Source organism: Ailuropoda melanoleuca, chromosome 10, assembly GCF_002007445.2.
Source record: "Ailuropoda melanoleuca isolate Jingjing chromosome 10, ASM200744v2, whole genome shotgun sequence".
Taxonomy (NCBI): domain Eukaryota; kingdom Metazoa; phylum Chordata; class Mammalia; order Carnivora; family Ursidae; genus Ailuropoda; species Ailuropoda melanoleuca.
The window spans coordinates 37,144,403-37,169,683 of NC_048227.1; the positions used below are offsets into that span (position 1 = coordinate 37,144,403).

At 62.7% G+C, this 25,281-nt stretch overlaps 4 protein-coding genes across 6 annotated transcripts in view; 2 read left to right on the top strand and 2 right to left on the bottom strand.

Annotated features, from left to right (window-relative positions):
* Window positions 1-4,234: 4,234 nt before the first annotated feature.
* On the top strand, window positions 4,235-10,765 carry ZNF598 (zinc finger protein 598, E3 ubiquitin ligase). 3 transcript variants are annotated; one of them, XM_034670615.1, is made up of 11 exons: window positions 4,235-5,004; window positions 5,577-5,706; window positions 5,927-6,138; window positions 6,210-6,427; window positions 6,864-6,981; window positions 7,580-7,779; window positions 7,944-8,028; window positions 8,136-8,923; window positions 9,268-9,443; window positions 9,557-9,707; window positions 9,798-9,941. In XM_034670615.1, exons 1-10 carry the CDS (start codon window positions 4,856-4,858, stop codon window positions 9,656-9,658), a joined length of 2,178 nt encoding a protein of 725 aa, XP_034526506.1. In that variant the 5' UTR covers window positions 4,235-4,855; the 3' UTR covers window positions 9,659-9,707; window positions 9,798-9,941. The 3 variants fall into 3 exon arrangements, with proteins under 3 accessions (XP_034526506.1, XP_034526504.1, XP_034526505.1); XM_034670613.1 differs by having other exon boundaries at window positions 4,638-5,004; window positions 9,293-9,443; window positions 9,798-10,765; XM_034670614.1 differs by having other exon boundaries at window positions 4,640-5,004; window positions 6,864-6,972; window positions 9,293-9,443; window positions 9,798-10,765.
* Window positions 10,766-10,921: 156 nt separating this feature from the next.
* SYNGR3 (synaptogyrin 3) lies at window positions 10,922-16,097 on the bottom strand. Its single transcript, XM_034670616.1, has 4 exons — window positions 15,931-16,097; window positions 13,321-13,558; window positions 13,057-13,199; window positions 10,922-12,977 (listed from the first exon to the last, which is right to left on the bottom strand). Exons 1-4 carry the CDS (start codon window positions 16,027-16,029, stop codon window positions 12,768-12,770), a joined length of 690 nt encoding a protein of 229 aa, XP_034526507.1. The 5' UTR covers window positions 16,030-16,097; the 3' UTR covers window positions 10,922-12,767.
* Window positions 16,098-18,546: 2,449 nt separating this feature from the next.
* GFER (growth factor, augmenter of liver regeneration) lies at window positions 18,547-21,057 on the bottom strand. The gene is made up of 3 exons (XM_034670618.1): window positions 20,724-21,057; window positions 20,240-20,436; window positions 18,547-19,351 (listed from the first exon to the last, which is right to left on the bottom strand). Exons 1-3 carry the CDS (start codon window positions 20,982-20,984, stop codon window positions 19,189-19,191), a joined length of 621 nt encoding a protein of 206 aa, XP_034526509.1. The 5' UTR covers window positions 20,985-21,057; the 3' UTR covers window positions 18,547-19,188.
* A 1,612-nt stretch (window positions 21,058-22,669) lies between these two features.
* NOXO1 (NADPH oxidase organizer 1) overlaps window positions 22,670-25,281 on the top strand; it is an 11,122-nt gene continuing 8,510 nt past the window's right edge. The window contains exons 1-7 of the mRNA XM_034669588.1: window positions 22,670-23,649; window positions 23,743-23,823; window positions 24,007-24,082; window positions 24,195-24,372; window positions 24,499-24,680; window positions 24,776-24,880; window positions 25,130-25,247. Coding sequence (XP_034525479.1) covers window positions 23,584-23,649; window positions 23,743-23,823; window positions 24,007-24,082; window positions 24,195-24,372; window positions 24,499-24,680; window positions 24,776-24,880; window positions 25,130-25,247 — 806 coding nt within the window. The 5' untranslated portion in view covers window positions 22,670-23,583. The remainder of the gene's footprint in view (window positions 23,650-23,742; window positions 23,824-24,006; window positions 24,083-24,194; window positions 24,373-24,498; window positions 24,681-24,775; window positions 24,881-25,129; window positions 25,248-25,281) is intronic.

The window sequence follows — 25,281 nt, forward strand, 5'->3', positions numbered from 1 at the left end:
AGGTGCGCCGCGCCGGGCCGGGCCGCGCATTCGGGGCGCCGGGGCGGGCGCGGGGCGCGGCCGGAAGGGGACTTTGCCTTCCTGGTGTCCGGTCGCGGGCCTGGCGGCCCCGGCTCCCAAAAGACAGGCCTGGCGGGCCCCCCCGGGGCGGGCTCCCGACGCTGGGGCCGACTGCGGGGCATCTGGGGCCGGCAGGCGGGAGGTGGCCCCGCTGGGTCGAAGAGGGAGCGGGCCCTATCGGGACGGTTCCTCCAGCGCCCCAGGAATTCCTGCCGGGCCGCAGGAAGGGGCACGATCAGAGCAAGAGCTACCTGACCTGCTCGCTCTGGGGAGTTTATCCCTCAGGGGTCTTCACTGGAGGAGAGGAGGTGGGTGGAGGGAACTGAGCAAGGGAGCACCTCTAGAGGCAATCTGGCCGGGAAGCAGAGGGTCAAAATGGGTATTTCCAGCCCAGCTGTGCGTTTGGGCCCCTCGGGGTAACCCCAGCAAGGTTCTCCCGAGAGGGGTGCGTTCATCTGTTGAAGGGCGGTGGCACTCACATCTGCCCACCAAAGGGGGAAGGCTGAACCATTGAGGCTTCCTTAGGATTCTTGGCAGATGAGGATAAAAGTGTTATGAAGTTTTTCTCCTCCTTGTCAATTCCAACGTGGGGAGGCGCGGAGGGGGTCAGCTCCAGAGTGGAGGTGGGGATGTTCCTGACTCTGTCCAGACTTGGAAGCCCTGGAAGGGGTCAGAGGGCACTGTGGAGATTTCCCCCACCCTCCCCCTAATGCCAGATGCTGGCTGGGAGCACCTAGCTGGAGCTCCCTGGGTTTGCTTTGAGATATGTTTGCTTCCAGTGTTGTGAAATTCCTCTGGTTTGTTCATGGAAAGCTTGGGCTGGTGACATCTGCCAGGGAATCTGACTTTCTTCTTCCTAGAAGTGACGCAAAAACGGCATTGTTGATGAGTAGGTTTCTTTAGTTGTGTTGTTTTTCTTTTCTTTTCTTTTTTTTTAGGTAGACATTTATGTCAGGAGAGCCAAGGCAATGCTGTAATTCCATAAGCTCTCCATGAGGACCTACTTCCTGCTCTTTTTACATTTGGAGACACCGTTAGTCTGTCATAGGGTGGACAGAGATGGACAGGGGAGAGCTGGGGTGCGGGAATCGTCGGGAAAACCTTGGGCCTGTGGCTTAGTGAGTGCCTCCCAGCTCTGTCGGAGGCTGCCATGCAGGCCAGTCTTGCATGGCATGAGGTCACTCTTGAAGGGCCCGGTTTCCCAGCACCTGTAGTCGCCTTCCAGGAAGGCGGGGGAAGTGAGCACACACCTGTGTGGCTGCTGTTGCCAGCATCTGGCCTCGCTCCTTGTGGGTCCCACACTCTCCGGCTGCTCTGTGGCAAGGGGCTGTTCACACGAGCTGTCAGCAGGCTCCCCCGGGGGCATGCTTTGGCACTGGGTGCCTCTGGCGGATTCTGGCCTGCCTCTTGGGCTTGCCCTGAATTACTGGGCAGCAGGAGGGTGTCCTGGGAACTTTGGGAGGTGACGATCCTCTCCATTCATCTTGCTTCCCTCCCACTCTTGAACTTGCAGCTCCACCCTAGCCCTCCCTGTTCCCTGGCTGAGTCCTGCACCATCCTCTGAATGTCCCATGCCCACTCAGGAATCCCACAGCTACCCCCAGGAGCTGCCTCTGCTCTCTCCTCCCTTGTGGAACTAAGTCTTTGTAAAAACCATGAGGAAAGCTTGACAAGAAGCTGTGCGGAACAGGCCTGCACCTCGACTCAGGGCTTCCCTGTGCTCGCCGTGAGTCAGGCGTTATAAAGAGCAGACCAGAGCAGCCCTGCAGCTGCCGGTCAGGCAGGAGCCAGATCAAGCTAGATTGCCCAGCAGGTGCTCAGGGTGGAGGCCAGGCGGGCTCCCAGTCCAGACCGACATCAGCACCCCCCTTCCTCCCTGATCTCACCTTTCCCATGGTCCATTTTCTTCTGACAGATGAGTCCGGTCTTGCTCTCCACCTTGCCCCAATGCCCGTTTTTGTCAAAGAGGCTTGATGGGGCTTCTGTGCAGAGTGGGGTGTGTCTGAGCCGTGCGGCCTCCCTTCCATTTCACAGCAAGACTTGGGCGGGGGGGCGGCCCATGGAAGGTCAGGAGCCAGGACCTGCTGACCACCCTTGCTTTTCTGGTGTCAGGGCCCCTCCCCACCAGCCTGGTCCACCTGGGCTCCTCTGGGGCCTGTACTTTCTAGGTGGGGCCCTCACTCTTGCCAGGGGTCACTGCTGGCAGCATCTGTCCCCTCTTCCACTCACTCCCAGGAAGTGCCCACTGCATACTGGGAGTGGGGAGCCACAAAGCCCCAGGCAGGAACACACACCCACCCCTGCAGAGGTCCAAGCATCCCCTCTCCCTCTCCCTCTCTTCAGGGACTGGCCCAGCCATCCTGGGGCCCACCCAAGTGCCCTTTCCCCCTTGGACATCAACTGCCTCGCCAATCCAGGGGCTACCCAGGATGGTCCATTCTCAAGTGTCTAGGCCTGGCCTGTACCTCTGTCCTCAGATCCATGACCCTCTCCCATCAGGGCAATCACCAGGGTGGGTCGGTCTCGGGCCTTGCTGGTTGAATCCCTGTTGGGTTCCTCCACATCCCTGGTTGGGCCACCATGCCCTGGTCCTTGTCTAGTGACTTGGTTTCGCCATTCGTCCTGCCCTCTGCTGGGGGCAGGGACGCTGGCCACACCAAGCTGCACTGCCGTCCTGTTGTGTACCCATCACTGGTGCTGACGCCTGACCCCAATCCTGGTCTTACAGCCTGTCTAGGAGGGGCCCTTAGGATTTCGCCATTCCTGCCCCCAGCTCTAAACCTGCTCACCCTCATTGTCAGACAAACCCAGTCTTGAACTCGTGTTCCATGGCCACATCCCTTTCCTCAACCTCTTCCTGTAGTCCCCATCCCTTTCGGAGCCAACCCAGTGTCTCCCCTCTCCTGCCTTAGCCCAGGTGTGCCCGGCATTGGCTGCCCCATCAGACTGATCGGGAGGCGCAGAACCGCCCAGCCCCCTCCCATGCAGCACGGCAGTCCATCCTGAGAACCGCACCCTGCCTCTGTCCACAGTGGGGGTGCCAGCAGGAAGACCCCCCCCCCAAGGTGGACCTGAGCAGATCTCTGAGCGGAAGGTGCTGGGGGAGACAGTGGCATCTTGGTTTGGCTTTCCTCTGGGGAAGGACGTTGTTCTCTGCTGAGTCCACTGGACTTGGGTGCTTTTTGGCAGCCAGTTTCCTCGCGGGCTGCTTGTCTGGCCGCCTCACGGGAGGATGCTGCCTCTGTTGCCTCAGTGTAACTAGGGCCCTGAGTCCCGGCAGTTGGTTCCACGGCAGACCTTGCCATCTGTGGCCAGCCAGCAGCGTTCTGCCTGGCTCGCAGCACTGCCTGCAGGCGCTGGTCCTCCGGCAAGAGGCAGGAGGAACTGGGGGCAGGGCTGGGAAGGCACCCTTGTGAGTGGTGGGGGGCAGGGCTGGGTGTGGGCTTGTCCTAGAAGGGCAGGTGCTGTGGGAAGAGGCCAGCGTGAGGCCCAGGGGTCTGGGAAGGCAACCGGCGGTGGCGGGGGGAGCCATGGGAGCTTAGCTGCAGGGAAGCACCCCGCTGAACTCCACATGGGGCGGGGGCGGGGCGGGGCGGGTAGCCACATGATGACAAGGGGAAGAAAGGCCTGCTGGGGCATTGCTAACCCTCCTCCGTCCACCAGAATGGGTGCGGCTGGACCCTGATGCCTTCCGTGGGGAACTTGGGGTCAGCTTGCTCTTCCCACAGTGTGTCACACAAGTGGAGACTGAGCTCCCCAGCTTCTCCCCCAGGCCCCCGGGGAACCAGTCTTCACTATCGTGCTGCTGGGGGCAGGGTGACCACCCGTTGTCCCCAGCTAGTCCTCAGTTTTCCCAAGTGCACGGCCATTGTGATCCCACACATCCTCCCTGCTGAGCCTAGCTGAGCCTAAACAGAGCAGGGATGACCTTGACATGACCTTTCCCAACATGAGGACTCTGAGCTGAGGCGAGCAACCAGGCCCAGAAAGGGTGGGGGGGACAGGACACGACACAGGACATGGATGACCGTAGTGGAGAGGAAGAGACCAAAGGTGTGGTCTTGGTCCATGCATGGGGGGTGGGGGTCAGAGAGGAGGGAGCCCTGGAGGGAGCAGTGCCCTTGTTGGCGCAGAGGGGAGACCTAAGCCTGCAAGAGGGTCCTGGGGGCACTGGGACAGGGGTCTGCGGAGGGGCAGCCCTGCAGGCTGTACCTGAGCGTGCCCGAGACCCCCTGGGAAACAGCCAGGCTGCACAGGTGTCTGCACCCAGGCCCTGCCCAGCATGCCCCAACTGAGGCGACCAGGGGCTGTGGTCGAGGCCTGTGGGAGAATCCCTCCCCTGTGGCCTCACGGGTTGATAGAGGGTGGCTAGGCCTTGATGCATGGTCACCTGGCTTGTCCTGGTGGCGTTTCCATAGCTGCTGCTTGGACGGCATCTCTCCCTTCTCTGCCCTGTGCTCAATACTCATGTCATAAGGCATGGTTTGCCTGGCCGTGTCGTCCCTGTTGCTGCTCCCAGGGGTCACTGCTGACCTCTCTTCCTCTGGGGTGACCTCCGTTCCTCACACGGGGTTTGGTGTGGCTCTGGACGAGTGGGGAGCCTGCTGCCCCCTGGTGGCAAGGCTGGGCGTTGTGTCTCCTTGCAGAACACGCCATGCCTGCGGGCTGCAGGTGAGAGGGGCCTAGGCAGCCCAGGACAGCAGAGACTGCTGCCTGTGGGGCCGGCATCGGCCTTCCCACCAGGGGCTGAGTGCCTCCCTCTTCTCAGCCTGACAGTGTCCTCCACTGGGTGTCCATGGTCCTGCTCACCAGCCCCCTCACTTGGTTCCAGGTGGTCTTCGGGAAGAAGCTTCCTGCCTTTGCCACAATTCCCCTTCAGCAGCTGCAGTACGAGAAGAAATATGACATCTACTTTGCCGATGGAAAAGTTTTTGCCTTGTACAGGTGAGAGGGATCCTCAGCCTGGGACTCCGAGGGCCTGTGGCCAGCCCTACCCTGGGGATGGGCATGTCCCCGTGCCCTCCTATGCTTTTCCCAGCCCTGGGGCACAGATGTCAGGGCCCAAGCTCCGTGTCCTGTAACAGGGATGCTCCTAGCACCCCCTGCGGTGGCGCTGGAGGCAGGGGCAGGGGGTGAACTCAGGGAAAGCACTCTGGTGTAGCGCACAGTGCCTGCTTTCTGGGGCTCTGGGAGGCGCACTCGAGCTCCTGGGAGTTGAGCTCTTAGCCCGTGGCAGGAAAACCCCATAAAGGGATGAAGTTGTCTCAGGAGGGATCCTCTTCCAGGAGAGGGACTGGCCCCACGGCACGGGCGCAGTGTTGGTGCCCTGCTGACACAGAGCTCAGCCATCCCAGCGGGAGCAGCCCCGACTCCGTGGGCGGAGCGATGACGGGCGCCGGCAGGAGTGCCGGTCCACCTGGCTCCTGCTCCCCCAGCGCACGCGGGGACTCGCCCCGCTCCGGACGGTGACGCTGAGTGCCTGCGGGGTCGGGTGGCGGCCCTCGGTGTCTCTCCAGGCAGCTGCTTCAGCATGAGTGCCCGCAGTGCCCTGAGCTGCCGCCCTTCGGCCTCTTCGGGGACCTGGAGCAGCACATGCGGAAGCAACACGAGCTCTTCTGCTGCAAGCTATGCCTCAAACACCTCAAGGTGCGCGCAGGCCGCGGTGGCCGCCTGGGGCCCTGGAGAGCCGGCTACAGACGGGCGGGGGCTGGGCCCCTGGGCCCCCTCATCCCCCCAGCTCTCCTGCGTCACCCAGCCCAGGCACGGAGGGGCTCCTGCTGTGTGGGGGGGGGGGGACTGAGACAGCCCCTCTGTTGCGGCACCGTGGGAGGGGGCCCGCCCGTGCCCAGCACCCTCTTCCCTGCAGATCTTCACCTACGAGCGCAAATGGTACTCGCGCAAGGACCTGGCGCGGCACCGCATGCAGGGGGACCCCGACGACACGTCACACCGAGGGCACCCGCTCTGCAAGTTCTGTGACGAGCGCTACCTGGACAACGACGAGCTGCTCAAACACCTTCGCCGTGACCACTACTTCTGCCATTTCTGTGACTCGGACGGGGCCCAGGACTACTACAGGTGGGCGCGCCCCGGGCCCGGCGCGGGGGTGGGGGGGCTGCGGGCTCCTGCTGACTCCTCGGCCCCGCCAGCGACTACGCCTACCTGCGCGAGCACTTCCGGGAGAAGCACTTCCTGTGTGAGGAGGGCCGCTGCAGCACGGAGCAGTTCACCCACGCCTTCCGCACCGAGATTGACCTCAAGGCCCACAGGACAGCCTGCCACAGCCGGAGCCGCGCCGAGGCCCGCCAGAACCGCCAGATTGACCTGCAGTTCAGCTACGCACCCCGGCACTCGCGCCGAAACGAGGGTGAGCGAGCGGGGCTCCCTCGGGCTGCAGCCTGGCACTCCCCGAGGTCGGGAGACCCCACACCCAGGTCCCGGTCTGAGCCCTCGTGTGTGTGTGGGACAGGGGACACACCTGTCTGAGCACGCGGCCACCACGGGGAGCTCCTGGTATCTCCCATCTGCTGTGCGGGGCACGGGGGCTTCGGGTTGGGAGCACTGTGGAGTGCCTGCTGTGTGGGGGTCATGCCCTGGGGCTGTGGCAGGCCCTTCTCCCTGCCCACTTCTTGCTCTGAGCTGGTAGCCAGGCAGTGGAGGCTTGGGGCTGGTGCAGACTCCAGAGGTGTCTGAGCCGGTCCTCGGGGCTCCTGTGCTGGGGCGTGGGGAAGTCTCTGCTGGGGAAGCTGGAGCATCGGCCTCAGTCTGGCCCAGGCCAGTGACAGGCTGTGTGCCGGCCGCAGGGGTCGTTGGGGGCGAGGACTACGAGGAGGTGGACAGGTACAATCGCCAGGGCCGTACCGGCCGGGCCAGTGGTCGTGGAGCCCAGCAGAGCCGTCGAGGAAGCTGGAGGTACAAGAGGTGGGAGGATTTGCGTGCCACTGACATTCTCCTGACACCACCCCAGAGGCGGTGGCAGCGGCCGGCAGCTGGGTTGGGACCGCACGCGGGGATCAGGGGACTTTGGCCTACTGGTATCTGGTGTCTTTGGCTTGGCGGCAGGGCCTGCTTAGTGTCCTGAGTGAGCAGACATTCCCTCCTCTTTTCTCTAGTTCCAGCCAGAGATACCAGGCCCCTGCAGGGGGGGATGGGCCAGAGGGGCCTGTCGCTGCGGGGGTCCAGTGCAGGCGTGCCATGAAACGCTGACGCTGCGGGCGCATGCTCAGGCCAGGTGCTGTCCCCAGCGTCTGGCCGGATGGCGGCATCTTGGACCCCAGAGCACCGGGCCCACGTGCTGTCCGGGGAGCCCCAGCCTGAGACCACTGGGCTCAGGAGTCCTGCTGTGTCTGCAGCGCCCTCTCCTGGCCAGCAAGAGTGGGCTGGCACAGGCTCCACAGGCCCCAGGACAGCTCCTGGTGGCCAGGCTCTGGGTGGGTAGGGGAGGCCCTCCCCAGCTCCTTGCCCTGCCACAGTACTGTGGTCCTAGGCTTTGCCTAGCCTGAAGGCCTCCCCCTCCCAGGGAAGAAGAGGACCGGGAAGTGGCGGCTGCCATCCGGGCCTCAGTGGCCGCACAGCAGCAGCAGCAGCAGCAGCAGGAGACACGCAGGAGTGAGGACCGGGAGGAGGGCGGCAGGGCCAAGAAGGAGGAGGCAGGGTTGCGGGGGCTCGAGGAGCCCCGAGGCCCCCGGCGCCCACCCCGGACTCAGGGCGAAGGTGCAGGTGAGCTGGCTGTGCCTGCGGGCACCTGGGAGGTGAGAGGCAGGCTCCTGGCCAGCACGGTGGCTGGGAGTGACAGGACGGAGCCCTGAGCTCACCCTGGAGGGTCTGCTCCCACCTCCCGGACGTTGCTCAGCCCTCTTGTGGGGTCCTTTCGTGTCCCGTAGGCCTCAAGGAAGCCTCGCCAAATGGTCCTGTAAGCCAAGAGGGCCTCCCAGCCCCTGGCCCAGCCACAGGGACCATGCTGCCAAGGTACACTCGTGCAGAACTGGGGCGAGGGGGGGGGCTCCTCCGGAGGGTGGGTGTGGGGCAGGCTGGGGCCCACAGGCCACTGACGCCACTCCCCTCCCTGGGCTCAGCACCCTCCCACCTCCCACTTCGAAGCTCAAGGATGAAGATTTCCCCAGCCTCTGCGCCTCCACGTCCTCCTCCTCCTCCTCCTCGTGCTCTGCTGCCACGGCCCTGGGCCCCGTGGGGCTGGCACTGGCGTACCCTGTCCCTGCCAGGGGCAGGAGCACCTTCCAGGAGGACGATTTCCCCGCCCTGGTGTCCTCTGCCTGCAAGCCCAGCACCGCCCCCACCAGCCTCATTTCTGCGTGGAACAGTAGCAGCAGCAAGAAGGTGGCGCACCCCAGCACGGGGGCCCAGGCCGCTGGCGGGAGCAGCCAGCCCCCCAGGAAGGCTGGGAAGGGGGGCAAGGGCAGCAAGAAGGGTGGGCTGCCCCCCTCAGAGGAGGAGGAGGAGGACGGCCGTGCCGGCCTCACTGCCCAGGAGCTGCGAAGCGTGCCCACCACGGTAGCGGTATCCTCCCTGCTGGCTCTGGCCTCCACCCAGACAGTCACCAAGGTTGGCAAGAAGAAGAAGGTGGGCTCGGAGAAGGCAGGTGCCGCCTCACCCCCCCCACTCCCCCCGGACAAAGATGGGCCCCCTGGGGCTGGGCAGGCCCCCACCACGACCGCCGGCAGAGCCGAGGGGCCCATTGCCCTCATCGTCAACGGACACACAGAGGGCCCGGCCCCAGCTCGGAGCACACCCAAGGAACCTCCTGGGCTCCCGCGGCCCCTGGGGCCCCTCCCCTGTCCCACACCCCAGGAAGACTTCCCAGCACTCGGAGTCCCCTGCCCTCCCAGGATGCCCCCTCCCCCAGGTATGTGTGTTTGGCTCCGGCCTGCTTCTGGGCATCCGGGAGGGGCCAGGGGGCAGGGGGGAGGGAAGCCTAGTGGCACCACTGACTGTGAGCAGGCCACTTACATTCCATGTCCCTTGCCTCCCTGTAAAATGGGGCAATCTTGGCACCCTTGGAGATGGGGGAGTGAGTCACCCCAGGCCAGGATTGCCACGAGAGAGCTTAGCGTGTGTGTTGACTTTTGGCACCTTGGGGCCCGGGCCTGCTGTACAGTGGAGGTGTGGCTTGTGGACAGAGCCTGAGCTCGGTGGGCTGGGCGGCAGGGGGAGCCATGGCAGCACGTGGAAAGCACGTGTCACGTGCAGGGTCTTGCTGTGCCACCCCCTGCAGGCTTCAACGCTGTGGTGCTCCTGAAGGGCACCCCGCCCCCGCCTCCACCCGGCCTGGTGCCCCCCGTCAGCAAGCCACCCCCCGGCTTCTCGGGCCTCCTGCCCAGCCCCCACCCAGCCTGTGTCCCCAGCACTGCCACCACCACGAAAGCGTAAGTGTGGCTGGGCCACCTAGCCTGGTGCCCCTAGAGGCTGGGGAGCGCCCTCACCTGGGGCCACCCCAAAGGCTTAAGGTGCCACCTGCTGCCCACCTCCCGACCCTCAGGCCCAGACTGACACCTACGCCACAGGCCTACCTGGTGCCCGAGAACTTCCGGGAGAGGAACCTGCAGCTCATACAGTCCATCAAGGACTTCCTGCAGAGTGACGAGGCCCGCTTCGGCAAGTTCAAGAGCCACTCGGGGGAGTTCAGACAGGTCAGCCAGGCAGGGGTGTGGGGGGCCAGCGTGGCCACTGTGGGGCTCAGGCCTGGGCTGGGCATGACTGGGTTTGCCTCTGGATGGCAGGGCGTGATCTCCGCAGCCCAGTATTACAAGAGCTGCCGCGACCTGCTCGGGGAGAACTTCCAGAAGATTTTCAATGAGCTGCTGGTGCTCCTGCCTGACACGGCCAAGCAGCAGGAGCTGCTGTCCGCACACACGCACTTCCGGGGCCGAGACAGGCCTCCTGGCACCAAGGCCAAGAAAAACAAGAAGAGCGCGTGGCAGGCCAGCACCCGGCCGGCGGGCCTGGACTGCTGCGTGTGCCCCACCTGCCAGCAGGTGCTCGCGCACGGTGACGTCAGCAGCCACCAGGCACTGCACGCTGCCCAGGACAACGACTTCCCCTCCCTGCAAGCCATCGCCAGGATCCTCACGTAGCTCCCGCCGGCATGGGCAGGAGCTGCCACACCCATGAGCCTCCTTCCTTCTTCCTCCTTCCAGGCTGCCATGCAGCCCGGTAAGGCCCTGGTGAGGCCGCCTGCTCAGGCCCCTCTGCCGGCCAGCCCAGCCGGGGTCGCCAAGAAGGCCCACCCTGCCCTGTCAGCACACCATCACGTAGGAGTCCATCCAGTTTCCTCCTGGGAAGCGGGCGAAGATCTCTGCCTCAGTGGTGGGCTGGTCTTGGTTTGTTTTCATGCTTTTGGAAGGTGCGAGGGGAGGGAAGGGCCGGGACGCGGGAACCTGCCCGTGCTGTCGGAGCTAGGGGCAACAGCGGCCGCCTCTAGGCCCCCTGAGCCCGAGGGCTGCAGCACCACGGCCCCCGAGCCAGAAGCTGTGGGGCCACTGGTGCCGGAGTCAGATGTTGAGCGTGTTGTGTAAACAGTTGGCTGTTTCGTGATTCAAGAATGTTCAGGATTAAAAGCAGACACGAAATTTGCTACTTGAAGTTGAATCTTTGTATGAGACAAGCTGAATCTGGGATCTCAAATTGCCTCTGACCTTTTATAAGACTGTGTATCTTCAAATAAATTTATTTTGCAATAATGCACAAAGCTGGTGTTCTGAGCTTCTCTGCCCTCCCAGGTCACCCTGCAGTGAGGGGGACTCAGAGCCACCCGAGGCTCCACCTCTGGTGGTCAGCCGGGGCCAGCTGGGGTGGGGGGCGACCTATGCGCACAGCTGGGCAGCTGGGCTTCAGCTCTCAGGAAGCGGCAGCCGGTCTGGGCCCGGGGCCTGATCCTGGACGTCTGGCACTGCCCAGGCCTTCCAGGAATAGACACAGCCATGTTTGACCTATGTTTGTGTCCCCAGTAAAACTGTCCTTCCAGAACGTGGGAGTCCTACAGACTCCAGGTTTGCACCCACAGACTAGTAAAGAGCTACTAAGGATAAACAGCGCTTTAGAAGCAGTGGAGGGCGCATCTGAAATTCTGCAAGAAACACAGAAATACCTTCAAAGTTCTAAGGAACAGGCCTTCACATTTATATTCCTAGTAAAACTATCCTTGAAGAACGTGGGAGTAACACAAAAGAAGTTCCCATCCACAGACTGATGAACTGCTGAAGACGGCGCGGCGACAAGAAATAGTTCCTCGTCCCACTGTTCTAAAAAGGCGAAGAGGTGGGCGTCTCCCCAGCATTTCCGAGAGTCAGCTCTGAGCAGCCCAGGGGCAGCCCAGCGGGATGTGTGGTGGGGGCCTTGGACCCCCAGAATGTGGACGTCAGCCTGGCCTCCATCTGCTGCCCCTTCCTGGGTTCTGGGCCCTGAGGGGGCACATCCCAGCCTCAGGCACCCACAAGGGGCAGGGGTAGAAGTGACTTTGAGCGTCTGCGCCAGGTAAACTCACAGTTTTTTATTGTAAAGAAGTTGCAGGTGAAACATGGGACACTGAAGATACACAGTCACGGAGTGTTCTTTCAGAAGAGGGAGAGGAATATCGATATATACAAAAATTGTAAACATGTTCACTTAAATACCCACACAGGATTGGTCTATGCTACAATGTACAGGGCAGTCACCAACCGCAATTCCAGAGCGAGGCGCCTGTCTGTGAGAAGGGAGCACGGCAAAGATGCTTGGAAGTGACATAATGTGAAAAGCCGGCTTTGAGCGATGCATGAGTAGAGCTACGCAGAGGGACCCCAGCCTCGGGCTGTGCCTTAAAACGGGGTGCAGGGCAGGTTGCTGAGGAGCTGGTCCAGGAAGCTAAGGGTAAAGGGCTTTGCACAGACGGGCCGTGTCCAGGGCATGGTGGGCACACGGAGCCTCTAGGTCTCCCTCCTTGCAAGGGGCCTGTCTTGCCAGGCACCCAGGTGTCCCAAGCCTCCCTCGGGCAAAGTCTTACTGAAGGGGTGGGAGAGGGCAGGTGCCCAGGCCTCCAGCCATGTTGTGCCTTCCTAGCCGAAAGTGCCCACATCCGGGCAGTCTCCTGGGCCAAGGCAGGTAGGGGCAGGGGCCACAGACAGTGGGGCTGCTTGCGGGGAACTACGAGGTGAAGCCCGAAGGCTTGACCACAATCACAACATCAACAGGACCAGGCTGCTCCAGCGAGCCCGTGAGAGCAAACGGATGGAGTCTCCAGACGGAGTGCCACAGCCCCACAGGGTGAACCACCCCAACAGGAGCAGGGACTGTTACTACCCCTAGGGACATGGGATGGGAGCAGTGCCCACACTCCCGGGGACAGCCCCTGCACCTAGCTACGGAGGGCAGCTAGACCCCCTGACCCCAGAGTGGACAGGCGAGACACGGGCTAGCTGGCTTATGAGGGGAACGGCCGCTTCACAGGCTGATCCACCTGAGGCTGGAGGATACATGTCCAGGGCTGCACTGTCCCCTCCTCAGGACCTCGGGCCTGGGGTCAGCAACTAAGGGGACAGGGGAACTTGGGGTGGGGGGGCAGCCTAGGCACCCTCTCTTGGCCCCAGACGGCCCACAGTGGCCACCCTCTCTGTCCCTGGCGCTAGGCCAGGAGGACCTGAGGGGAGGTCCCAGGAAACCCTGGACCCTGGCTTGGGGGCAGCCTTCGAGCCCCGGTGGGGGCCTGCCGGCCACTAGTAGGCAGGCACCTGGTACCCTTTGGGGCTGGTGTCCAGGGTCTCGGTGAAGGGAGGGCTCTGGTAGGTCTCGGTGCCCTCCACGCCGCTGCCCACCGGGTAGCCGGGGTAGGCCTGACCCGCCCCGGCGCCCAGCTGTTCGGTGGCAAAGAGCGACATGTCCGTGCCCAGGCGGAACCGCTGCAGGGCCTTCACAGTGAGCGCCACCTGAGGGGGAGCCCGGGGTCAGCCAGCACCGACCCCGCCCCACCCCGGTCCCGGCCCGGCCCCCGCCGGCCGCACTCACCCAGCTGAGGATGGAGAAGAAGCTGAAGGCGATGGCGGCCCGCGCCGCGTCTCCTGCCTGCAGCGTGCCGGGCCCGGGCGCCGTGCGCTGCCACTGGTTGGTGAGGAAGCAGAAGCCCACGAACCACAGGAAGGACCAGAGACCTGCGGGCCGGCGGGAGGGTCAGGGGAGGCCGGCGCGGAGGCCCCGCCCCCCGCCGGGCCGCGCCTCCGCACGTGCGGGCAAGCTCCGCCCCGAGGAGCCCAGAGGCCCCGGCCCGCCCACCTGAGAAGCCCAGGTCCAGCAGCACCGCGCGGCGGCGGTCGCGGACGCTGCTGATCTGCTGGAAGCGCAAGTCGAGCAGCAGGAAGGCGGCGCAGGCAAGGAAAGCCCCGAGGCCGAGCGCGACGCCGAAGCGGCAGGCGCCCGCGTTCCCGTTGAAGACGCAGCGCAGCTCGGGCCCGCTGTCGGTGTTCACGTAGCCCTCGTTGACGATGGGCCCGAAGACGGCGATGGAGAACACCTGCGGGGGCGGGGGCGGCGCTCAGGGCCCTGCGGCGGTTTCCTACCCCGCTATCTCTGTCACCCGCCGGCACTGCTCAAGCCCTCGGGCCTGTCCCCACGTTCCCCGGCAGCACAGGGCCCACCCCTCCCTTAATACCTCCCTCAGGTATTTAGAAATTATGGACAGCATTACTATTTAGTGAGCATCTACTATGCCCAAGCACTATGCTTAAACCGCTACTTTACATGCATTCCTCCTAGAATCCTCTCCCCAAACCACAAGGGGGCCATTGTTAACCCCTTTGTAGATGGGGAAATTGGGACTTCAATTAGTGAAGTCACTTGGCTGATAAAAGACGGGGTTGAAGGGCGCCTGGGTGGCTCAGTCATTAAGGGTTTGCCTTCGGCTCAGGACGTGATCCCAAAGTCCTGGGATCGAGCCCTGCATCCGGCTCCCTGCTCTGCTAGGAGCCTGCTTCTGTTCCCTTTCTCGCTGGCTATCTCTCTCTCTCTCTCCCTGTCAAATAAATATACAAAATCTTAAAAAAAAAAAAAAAAGGACGGGGCTGACATTCAAACTGGGTTAGTGGCACTGTGTGGGGCCCACAGGGTCTCTGCAAGGCCCCCTCCAGACTGTAGGAACGGGAGACTTCACCTGGACCAGTGATTCCTAGGCTCCAGCGGGTGGCGCTGTGGGAGGCAGGTGTGGAGAAGAGGGGGGCCAGAGCACAGGGAGAGCAGTGCAGGCCACAGTGACAGTGGCACAGCTGTCACCCAAGCCCTGCATGCATGGAACCCACCCTCAGCATCTGGGAGCTGTGTGGCCCTGCTTCCTAACATGCCAAATATAGGAACAGGTGCAGTTCATGGAGTGTTGGGGCCAGAGAAAATACTGCCCACCCAGCATCCTGCACTTGGTGGGCACCCAATGAATGACAGCCCCATGTGGCTGATTATTAGCATCATAAGTATTGCGGATCAAAGGCAATACTACTGGGACACCCAGGTGGCTCAGTCGTGAGTGTCTGACTCTTGATTTCGGTTCAGGTAGTGATCTCATGGGTCATGGGATCGGCCCTGAGTAGGGCTCCATCCTCAGCGAGGAGTCTGCTCAAAATTTTCACTCTCCCTCTGTCCTCCCCCAAGTCGTCTCTCTCTAACAAATAAACAAACAAATCATTTTTTAAAAAGGTTACTGTTGACCTCTGGGGTTCGGTCAACTTCAGCATCCCCTTACCACAAGGGCTGGAAGGCAGGCAGGTGGTAGACCATAGTCATTTTAACGTTATTTTTTTTTTTTTAAGTAGGCTCTATGCCCAAGGTGGGGCTTGAACTCACAACCCCGAGTCGCATGCTCTAAAGACTGAGCCTGCCAGGCGCCTCTGGACCACAGTAATTTTAAACCAGATGCAGCTCTTTTAGCTCACAGCAGCCCTGTGTTTCTAAAAAAAGACCTCTAGTTTCAACTTCATGTCTCCTCTCCCTCTCCAGCTCCTTGAGATGGAGTCAAGAGGGAAACTCAGGTGCAGGGCATGGACATGTCCCCCCAGAGTGGTCCACAAGTCGGACCAGAGCTGGTACCAGAACATAGGTTCCTACTTCCTAATCTGCGCAAAGTCACCCCACCCTGGGCATGGCTCTCCTTGAAGACCAGCCAGTAGGTGCAGCTAGTACCAGGTGCTTCCAGTTAAATAAAACCCAGAGATCGTCACCCCACCTTCTCATCTCTCCTGCCTGGAGAGGTGGGAAGGAGGAGCAGGCCACCTGGCCTAGGGATGCCCCAGTAGTCGAGGCTGTCCCAAATCTGCCCCTCCCACCCCACCCCCAGGAAGCCCTCCCAGTGCAGAGCCCCTTCTTGCTGCCCCACCCAGAGGGATCCCAGTGCACCCCCCCACACACACACACAATTGCAACTGGAGGGCCTGGAAAGGGCCAGCTCCCTTGGAAGGAACCTGGAGGATGTGTGTGCGGGAGAAGCAGGTGTAAGCGCGGCCTGATTAACCCTCGGCTCGCATAGCCCCCTTCTCGTGCTGAGGCTGAGCGCTCAAACCCAATCCCGTCCCCGCCCCCGTGTCCGCTTCCAGGTCGTGAGAACAGGAAAAACGGGGAGAGGGCTGAGGAAGGGGGCTGAGTTAGACCTAAGGAGGAATCGGAGGATGGGGGCGGCGGTCGGTGACCTCTCAAGGTCCCCGGCGGTTGCCGTCGGCCCCTCCCCCTCCGGCAGGTGGGCGCGCCCAGCCCGGTGACGTCACCCCAACCTGCGGCCGGCGGGGGAGGGGCCGGCGGGGACGAGGATGGGGTTGAGGGGCGAGGGGCAACGGGGAGGGACGAGGGGTGCAAGGCGAGGCGGGACCCGGCACCGGGGCAGGGGCCGAGACCGGGGCCACTCACCCAGGACGCCAGCCGCAGTAGGGTCTGGGGCCGCCGCGCGAATCTCACGGGGTCCAGGGCGGCCCCCGCGCGGCCCGCGCCGAACGAGGCTCCCTCCATGGCCAGTCCAGGAGGGACGCGCGCCCCCGGCGCCTTCTGTCTGTCTGTCCGTCCGGTCGGCCCNGGCCGCCCCGCCCACACTTCCCCCACCTTCACCTGCTAGACCCGGGTCTGAGATGGGAGAGCACCCCCCAGGCCCCCAAAGGGGCAGGGGCTGGGGGGCTGGGGACTGAGTCCACCACCGCCCCTCACGGATGAAGTCAGGAGTCAGCCTTTGCTGCAGCCACGCGAAGGGACAGACAAACCTGACCCCACGCCACCAAGTTGGGGCCTTTCGTGAGTAGAGGGGTAGCTGAGGCCCAAGGGCTCCAGAGTCTTCTCAGTGGCTGGAGCTCCGCCTTCCCGCCCTCAGGGAAGGGGAACCCGACTCCCTGAACCTGGTTCCACTTAGACCAGAGATCAGTTCCTGGGCCTTTTCCTATGACCCCCCCCCCCAGCTGCACCCTCGCTTCTCCTCAAGAGGGTTCTAGCCTCCCTGACAGGGAGGGAGAAGGCCTCTGTGCCCCAGGGGCACTCGCCCAGGAGGGCAGAGCCCACAGACCAGCATGAGTGGGAGTCGGGTCACTTCTGCCCCCCTTTCTTGTGCGTGGATGTTTTCATTCCGAGGGTGCTCGCCGAGACCGTCACACTCCTGGGTCTCCCCGGCTGACTTGTGGCTGGCATGTTCAGTTTGGGGCTGAGGCGTGGGAAGAAGCGTGAGAGATGGGCAGCATTTGGCCAAGCTGGGGGCCCCTGCTGAGTCTCTTCCGCAGATCCCCCAGCCCAAGTTAGACAGGGTCCCTTCCTCACGCTCCTTCCTGGCCAGCCTGGCGGCGCCTGGATGAGTGCTCTTTCTGTCTAGGGCACTGAAAGAAAAGTTCCCATTTGTTGAGCGTGTGCGGTGCCAGGCGCCTCGCCACACCCCGTGGAAGGTAGCCGCCGTTCTCACGCCACACACAGACAGCTGGCTGACTTTTCCCATCACATCAGGAAGTCAGGAGCTGGGACTTAAAGGGTCCCTTGCTGTGCTGGCCCCGTGGACGGGAGGGGACTCCTGGCTCGCCCCCTGTGGAACCCGCCCCAGGGCAGGTGCGCCCAGAAGTGCCACCCAGGAGTCCTACTGCAAGTCCCCGACGCTGTGCATCTAGTCCGTCACCCGCATCTGTGGCGACAGCCCCTGGTCTGTCGTGAACAGCAGCTACTTCCCCCTGTGGTTGCCCCCTTTAGTCCAAGGGCGATTCAGACACCCCCACCCTCCTGGAAATGCTTCCAGGTGTCACCTTCTCCTCACGCCCCTATCCTGTCAGCCCTTTCTCATCGTCCTTTTGGGGTTCTCTCCTCTTGTCCACCCCGTGAGTTCCTGTAACCTCTGAACCTTGGGAGCCCTAGGGTGTGATCCTGGGGCTTTTCTCCTCCCTCTCTGCCCAGTCCCTTGGTCTGTGTGCCGACGGCTCGAGCCAGAACCTCCCCTCGAACTGCAGCCCCACTTGTCTTAGCCTGGGTTGGGGGTGAAAACTCCAGGAAGCCAGAGTTAGGGGAAAAGGGAAGTGAGGCAGGACAGGAGGGAGAGCACATCCAGGAGCTGTGTTCCTGAGCCAAGCACGGCTTCCCTGGAGAAGCTGGCTGGTTCTCTGACCAGCAGGTGGCTTGGGAGAGGCCAGAAGTAAGCCACATATTGGGAACAGTCCCTCGATGGAAGGAAAGATGAACAATTTCTCTGCTGACTGCTCCCTGCCTCCAATTTCTTTGCCTCGCTGTCCTCTCTGGGGAGGCCCTGCTGAAGCCAGAGCCCCTGGTGGCGCCCGCTGGTTGAGGGTGCCGAGAAAGCCATGCTGAAGGGAGAGGCTAAGACGCCACGGGGAGAGAGATGACCGGTGCACGATGACCGCAGGGATGGGCACACTGTTGGGGGCCATTCCAGCTGGGAGCCAAGCCTGGGAGCAGGTGTGGCCGAGCAGACCTGGCAAGGCCCAAAAGCTACATGCAGCTCACCCCTAGGCCTCCCCACCTACAGTGTCCTCCAGAGCATGGTACTGAGCGCCACTTCGTGCTCCCAGCTGCTAGCGCCCGAGCCCCCATTCAACGCTGGCTCCCTTCTCTCGGCTTATCGATCTGCTCTGCCCCGCCCCGGGCAAGTTCTGCGTTCAGCTGCCACAGGGGTGCCTGCCCTCCCCGCTCCCACCCATATGTGCCTCATCCTAGCTCAGCAGCCAGACGAACCTTTCACAAGTCATCTTGCCATTCCTCAGCTCCAAATCTTCCAAGACCTTCCTGTCACGGAAGGTGGGTGTTAAAACAAAGTCCTTGCTGGGGTTGTGAAGACTTCATGCCATCCGACCTCGCACTCACCTCTGACCCTCCCTCAGCTCCAGCACTCAGCTTCCTTGCTGTTCCTGGGGCTTCCCAGGCTGCTCCTGCCCTCGGACCCTGCCCTCCTCCTATGGAGCAGAGCCTGGATGGAAGCAAGCAAGGACAGAAGGAGGGCAAGCCCTGTCCATCACCACAAGTCCCAGCACAAAACACACCAAAGCCAGGCCCTCAGTCACTTCTCTACCATTTTATTTTGGTCTCGAGCTCCGAGAATGCTGGCCCCACAAAGCCTCTTGACAGGCCTGGTACAGGTACGTGCTGGACAGGAGGCAGGCGGCAGTGCTGGTGGACCCTCAGAGAACCAGCCTACTAGTGCTTTCCTTGTAGGCACTGAGCCGGGGGAGAGCTCAGCCCCCGGGGCCTCGTTTCTGAATCACAAACAGCACACAGCCTCTGGAGCTGCAGACACTGCAACTGTCCCTGGCTACAGGGTTGGGAGACAATGGCCTCGCCCTCAAGGAGCAGGACAGGGAGCCCAGGCGGGCCTGTCACCTTCCCGCTCAGGCAAGTCAGGATGTGGGGTTAGCAGGCCACATCCTGAATGGAAGGCACGGCCTGGGATGCTCCTGCCTCCTTCACCTGCAGCCCACGGGGCCCTGGCTGAGGAGCCGCCATTGGGGTGCTTGCAGCAGGCACCTCTGCTTTTCCTCCAACCTAAGAGGGAAAGGGCCCCCTGCGCAGTGTCTGGGGACCATCCAACTGACATACAACAGGCTCTGGCTCTGATGCGCTTTAATGAGTGCCCCGTCGCCCTCTGGCCAGGCTGCCCGGAGGCCCTGGCTACTGTCCCACAGCTCTGCCGGCCACCATCTAGTCACAGGAGCCATCCTTCCAGCCATCGCGCCAGCGCTCGTCCACCTGCGAGCAGTCGAAGTCCGGTTTGCCCAGCTTGCGGTTCACTTCATTGTGCAGGCGGCACAACCACTGGGTTAAGCATGCCCGAGTGCGTGTGTCTGGCTGGTTCCTGCATATCCTGTGTGGGGGAAGCAGGTGGAAGATGGGGACAGGCAGTGGTCCCACTGCCCCTGCCCCACCGGCTCCTTGCCTGCTCCATCCAGGCAGGAGAGCTGGGGCATTGCTGTCAGCTACTCCCAGGAGTGGCCTTGTGCTCTGAGACACAGGCATTCCCAGAACAGGACTGCACTGCCCAACAGTGGCACACTCCTAGCCTGCTCAGACCTTACCTGGGGAGCTGGGCAAACCTTGACGAGAACTCAAAGCTCTCAAAGCTCGACTTAAGGCACAAATCATGCAACTTTACAACCTCGTAACAATCAGGAAGCCTCACTCCAGCATCCCTGGCCCCAGGCACTGTGTGGAAGGGGTGGGGCCAGCACAAAGACAAAACTGAAAACCAAACCTGTTTCCAGCACCTGGAGCCCTGGGGCCTCAGCCTAGCAAAAGAGCTGTTCTAACTGCCCAGGCTTCAAATGGCAAGGGCTGCCCTGGCCCCCACATTCAGCGAAGAAACACTTATACGTGCCAAACAACAGGTCTTGGGCTCCCCGGTGAGGAAAAGGTGGCTCCTGGAAGCAAAAGCAGTGGGTTCTCAAGGCCTTAAAATCAGCAGTCCTGCTCCAGAAGTCAGGCAAAGTGGATTAACCTGCCCGAGCCTCCAGGAGTACTAAGTAAAGGAAGCCTGGCCGGGTTAGGGCAGCAGCCCCAGGCAGCTTGGCCTCTGAGAGGAAAGGAGATGGCTTAGTTGATCCAATGCCCACTGTTGGTCCCGGCTCTGGGCAACCCTCTGCCACCCACCTCTGCACCCGCTCCTCCAGACTCCCCTTTATGACATCAACCAGGGGGGCCCCAGGCCCTGGCTCCAGGAGGGCTGCTCTGCCGCCTACGGATGATGCACACTTACCTGTTCCTTATATCTTCAGCACACTCCTCACACGGATAAAACTTGGAAAATAAATGTATGAACTGGGCCATGTCTTGCTGCTGTTCTGGGGTGGGCAGATCGGGGTAGTAGGCGGCCAGCGTATGGAGGACAGCCCAGCTGTGGCGGCCCAGCTCCTCGCGATCCTGAGGACAATCTTCCCTAAACTTGCTGTCCCGCTGCGGAAGGAGGCCGGCCAAGGGTCAGTTCGTCTCCCCGGACCGGAAGCCCGCAGAGCTCCCGTTTTCCCCCGCCCCACCCCGACTCGAGACAGAGGCCCTGCAGCCGCCGTTCTGGCACACGAGGGGCTGAAACCCTAAAGCCAGGCCTCCCTTGGGGGCAAGGTTTAGGGACAGCCCATCCTAGGGGGACCTCTCGGCTTGGACCTCGGGAGGTCGGCGCGGACATCTGGGAACAAGGCGCGGGGGCCGGGACCAGGGGAGGTGGCGGCCCCGGGCATCTGCACCTTCTGCTGCGTCCGCATCCACGTCTTGAAGTCCACGCAGGCCCGGCAGGGCCGCCTCCCGGAGATGTCCTCGGCGACCTGAGGATCGGAGGTCGGCGCCGGGGCTGGCGTGGGGGCCGAGGCGGTGCCATCTCTCCGCCCCGCGCCCCGGCCGCGCGCGTCCGTCACTAGGTCGTCCATCACCTCTGAGCGCGCGCCGCCGGGCAGGAAGGAGAAGAGGCTCCCGCCGCTGAAGCGGCCCCTCTCCCCGGGCGCCGCCATATTGCCCGCGCAATGCCTGCCGGGCCAGCTCGGCCTCCAGATGGGCTTCCAAGTCGGTCTCCAGGCCAGCGCGCGCGCCGCCGCCAGGGCGCGGCCACAGGAGCCGGTCGCGCGCGCCGCGGGNGGAGGGGTGGGGCTCTGGCCCGCGGCGCGCGCCCGAGAGGCCGAAGAGGCGGAGGCCCGGGTCCGGACCGGCGCGGGCGCGGGCGCGGGGCTGGAAGCCCGGGTCCTGGCCGCGCCCCTGGGCCTCGATCCGCGTCCCGAGCCTGCCTTGCATCGTCCGTGGTGGCGCTCCCGCTTCCTCCAGTAGAAGAGCAGCGTGTTGTGGAAACCACGCCGCGGCCGCGCTGTGGACTCAGGCTGCGGCCCAGGCGAAGTCCGTGTTCCGGCCCGTGACGCCCCCATCGCTCCGCTCTGACTGCCCCGCGTGCCCGCGGCCAGGCTCTGTGCCCTCCGCTGGGGCGCGCCCAGCGTCCGGCAGCGCGGCGCCATGGCAACGCGGGCTGGTGCCGTGAGCTCACAGAGTGCGGCACGCGCTAGGGCCTGGGTCCCGCGGGTCCGCCCCGGCGACCCGCGCCATGGCAACGGGCGCCGGCGGGTGTCTGGGCTCCTGAGGGCACGGAGGAGCCTGGATCGCATAGCCTGCCTGAAGGGGTTATATCCACGTCGGAAATGGCCTCATTTTCTATACGTTCATTCATTCATCCTGCAAATATTTGTGTAGTGTCTAGTCTGTTCCAAGTACTGGTCCAGGTGCTGGGCAGGGCGGGGCACAAGACCGTTCCTGACCTCCTCCCTCTGCTCACTGTCCAGTGGTCAAGAAGGAAATAGTAAAAATAAAACAAAACAAACTGGTGGGGACCGTAAACAGGGCGTGGTAAATCCTGTGGTAAATCCGGGAGGCCTCCTCGAGGAGGTGACACTTAGGCAAAGGCTTGAAGGATGAGGAGTCAGCTGAGGAGGCCAGTCAAGGCCAAGGCTGGAGGTGGGCATGGGCAGAAAGGCCAGTGGGACAGGACTTGGGGAAGGTGGTGAGAGGAGATCAAAGGTGGGCAGGAGCACACCGAGGACCTCGTTAGCTGCCATGGGAGCTGGGAATTTAAGGACCATAGGAAGGTGCTGGACAATTTGGGTCGGGGCTACCCCAACCTGATCCCCTTTGTGTTTTGCGAAGATTCCTCTGGAGGGTGGATTTCATAGTAGCTAATGAGGAGCACGGGCACAGGGTGGGACGGGGGAAGGCAGGTGTCCAAGGGATAGATGAGCCTGGGGTCTATGGAGAGAGAGAATGGAAAGGAGCCAAGGTTGCAGGGGCTGTCAGTTGGGGCAGGGAGGGGGCCTCAGTAACCTTCTAGGAGGTCCCTAGCTGTGAATAAACAGGCCCTCTCCCAGTTTTTCTCCTTGTCCTCCAGGGGAGAAGTGTCTGCCCCACCCTGGACCCTGCCAGGCCAGCTGGGACCTGAGCACAGCCTGCACTGATGCCAGGGAGGGCGTGATGGCTGGGCTGAAGGCACTCTGCAATTCAGGCCTATGTCAGCAGGTGTTCGTTGCCTGGGCCAAGACCAGGGAAGGTTTGAAGGCTGCTGTTTGGACAGATGCACAAAGGCCCTTTGTCAAGGCTAGGGTGATTTCTGGGAGGGGTGCCCTCCATGGACAGCTTAGGGTAGGAGTCCCAACACAGAGCTGGTGGCCCAAGCAGCAGGAAGAGCCCATATATACCAGGGTTGGATGGAGCTCTGGAAGTCTTCCCTATGAGAAAGCAGGCCAAGAATGTGGGGCACCTGAGCGCACCCTGTTGGGGAATTCTAGGGTCTAACCCCTCTTCACCCCAGTTAGTGGGGGAATGGTGACTCCTGACCTTAGAGGCTGTGTTTGCAGTAAATTGTGATAAATCACGAATTCAGAGGCAGCTCTCCTAAAACTGTCCTAGCCACCTCCCCCAAGTGCCAGTGACTGCAGAGGGACCCTCTTTGTCCTGCCCAAGTCTCCCCACCACAGGGGAACCTCTGGGGTGAGCCTATGAGGTCCACCCCTCCCCAACACATCCAGAAAAACTGACATTATCCGTTTAATACAAATTTCTTCCTCTGGGACTTGGAAACATTAAGAGACTTTTCCTCCAATGTGAGTATTAAGCCAAATAAAGTACATGAAGCTTTTAGCACTGGGTCCTTGGTTCCTGATGACAACAGCAGTCAGCTTCCCAGGTGAGTTCCAAGACAGAGCCATGAGGCACGCCCTGGAGGAGGCACCGCATCGGGTGTGGGAGAGCCCGGAGAGGTAGGCCAAGCCCCGCGGCACTTTGATGGCTCTTCCTTTTCCTCCTCCTCCCCATGGGCCAGACTTCTGCGTGAGGGACACTTGGCCTCAGTCCCCACCCTCCACCGCCTCTCTGCCCCACCCCCCTTCCACCTCTCAAGCCCTGTGTTCCCGTCCCTCTACCCAGAGCTTCTGGGGCGTTCCTGGGGAATTCCAATCAGTCTTCTGGGTGCCCGGGAACCCCCCCTCCTCCCGCCAGGTTGAGCCAGGACGCAGTGGGACCCTTGGCCACACCTTGCCAGCTCCAGAAGCCCAGGACCGTGACCCGTGAGGCACAGCGATGGCAGCCTCCCGGTACCCGGTGTCAGTGTACGCAGCAGCCCTAGTGCAGACAGCAAGGCTTCAGGTATGACCGGGCGGGGTCCCTGCCAGCCCCAAGGAAGAAGGAAGGAATTCCTGGCCCAGCCTCTCCAAGGCGCCCCAATCTTTCTCCCAACAGACGTTTGCCTTCTCTGTGCGCTGGTCGGACGACAGCGACACCTTTGTGCGCAGGAGCTGGGATGAGTTCAAGACGCTCCAGGTGAGTGAGCTTGGGGCGAACCCGACTGCCCCTGCTGCCCGACCCACCAATGGCTCCCGCCTGGGCATTTGCCCTTGTGCCCGAGAGGGCGTCCAGCTCCTAAGACCCCCCTCCTGGCAAGGAACCCTCACCCTCCCAAGAGAACCAGTGGACTCTCAAACCAATTCGCCGGTTCTCCCTTAGAAGACCCTCAAGGAGACCTTCCCGGTAGAGGCGGGCCTGCTGCGGAGATCCGACCGCGTTCTCCCCAAGCTTTCCGGTGAGGCCGTTAGGGAGGCGGGGAGGGATCCCAGGAGGGGCAGGGGCGCCAGTGGCCTTGTGGAGAGAACCCCGTGGCCGGTTCCCACGGTCCGTTCCTGTCGTGCCTGCAGACACATCGCTGTTGGTGCGCAGGGGGCGCATGGCCCGTGGCCTGACGCGCCTGCGGCTGCTGGAGACCTATTCTCAGATGCTACTGGCTGTGGCGGCGCGTGTGTCCCGGAGCCCCGCGCTCACCGGCTTCTTTGCACCGCACCCCCTGGACCTGGAACCTGCGCTGCCCCCCGGCAGGTGCCTGACTCGTCCCAAACTCCCTGCCCACAAATGTACTTGGAGGATGGGGTAGGGACGAAGCCTGGGTGGACTGGGGAGGGGTGGCAGGCCCTCACCACACTTCCCGCCCGCCCCTCTTCCCAGTCTGGTGATCCTGCCCGCTCCTGAAGAGCCCCCACCTCGCCCCATGGACAACCTTGCCATCCGAGACCTGAAGGCTCAGAGCCTACGCTGCCTGCAACCCTTCAGCACCCAGGACACGCGGGGCCGACCTTTCCACGCACGGGCCCAGGAGATCCTAGACGTGCTGCTGCGACATCCCTCAGGTGGGGCTGGGCAGAAGTGAGAGAGCTCGCCCCTCTGCCCCCAGGACCCGAGCGGGCTTGGGGGGTCTGAACCTCCATCCACCTCTTGCGCACAGGCTGGTGGCTGGTGGAAAACGAAGACCAGCAGACAGCATGGTTTCCTGCCCCCTACCTGGAGGAAGCAGCCCCGGGCCAAGAACGACGACCCCTAGGGAGTAGTGGTAATTACCCATCCCCTCAAGCCAAGCCAGCTACCACCCGTGGCAAAGCTGTCACAGGAAACAGCTGAGCGAGCGCAGGACATGGGGACAGAGTGTACTTGGTCCCCATACTGAGTGGGAGCCCCAGTGGGTTTCAGTGGTCCCCATTATCAGGGAGATGCCTGAAGGTGGTGACTCCGTGGGAGGAGATAGAGAGGTGGGCGCCTGGTCCCTGAGGCCCCGCAGTGACCCCCAAATGCCCACTCCCAGGGTCTCAGTTCTGTGCTTGCCAAGCGTATGAGAGCAGCAACGCTGATGAACTGTCAGTGCCCGCGGGAGCGCGCGTGCGCGTCCTAGAAACGTCGGATCGTGGCTGGTGGCTTTGCAGGTGTGCGGGGGTGGGGCGTGCGCGGGGGGCCCAG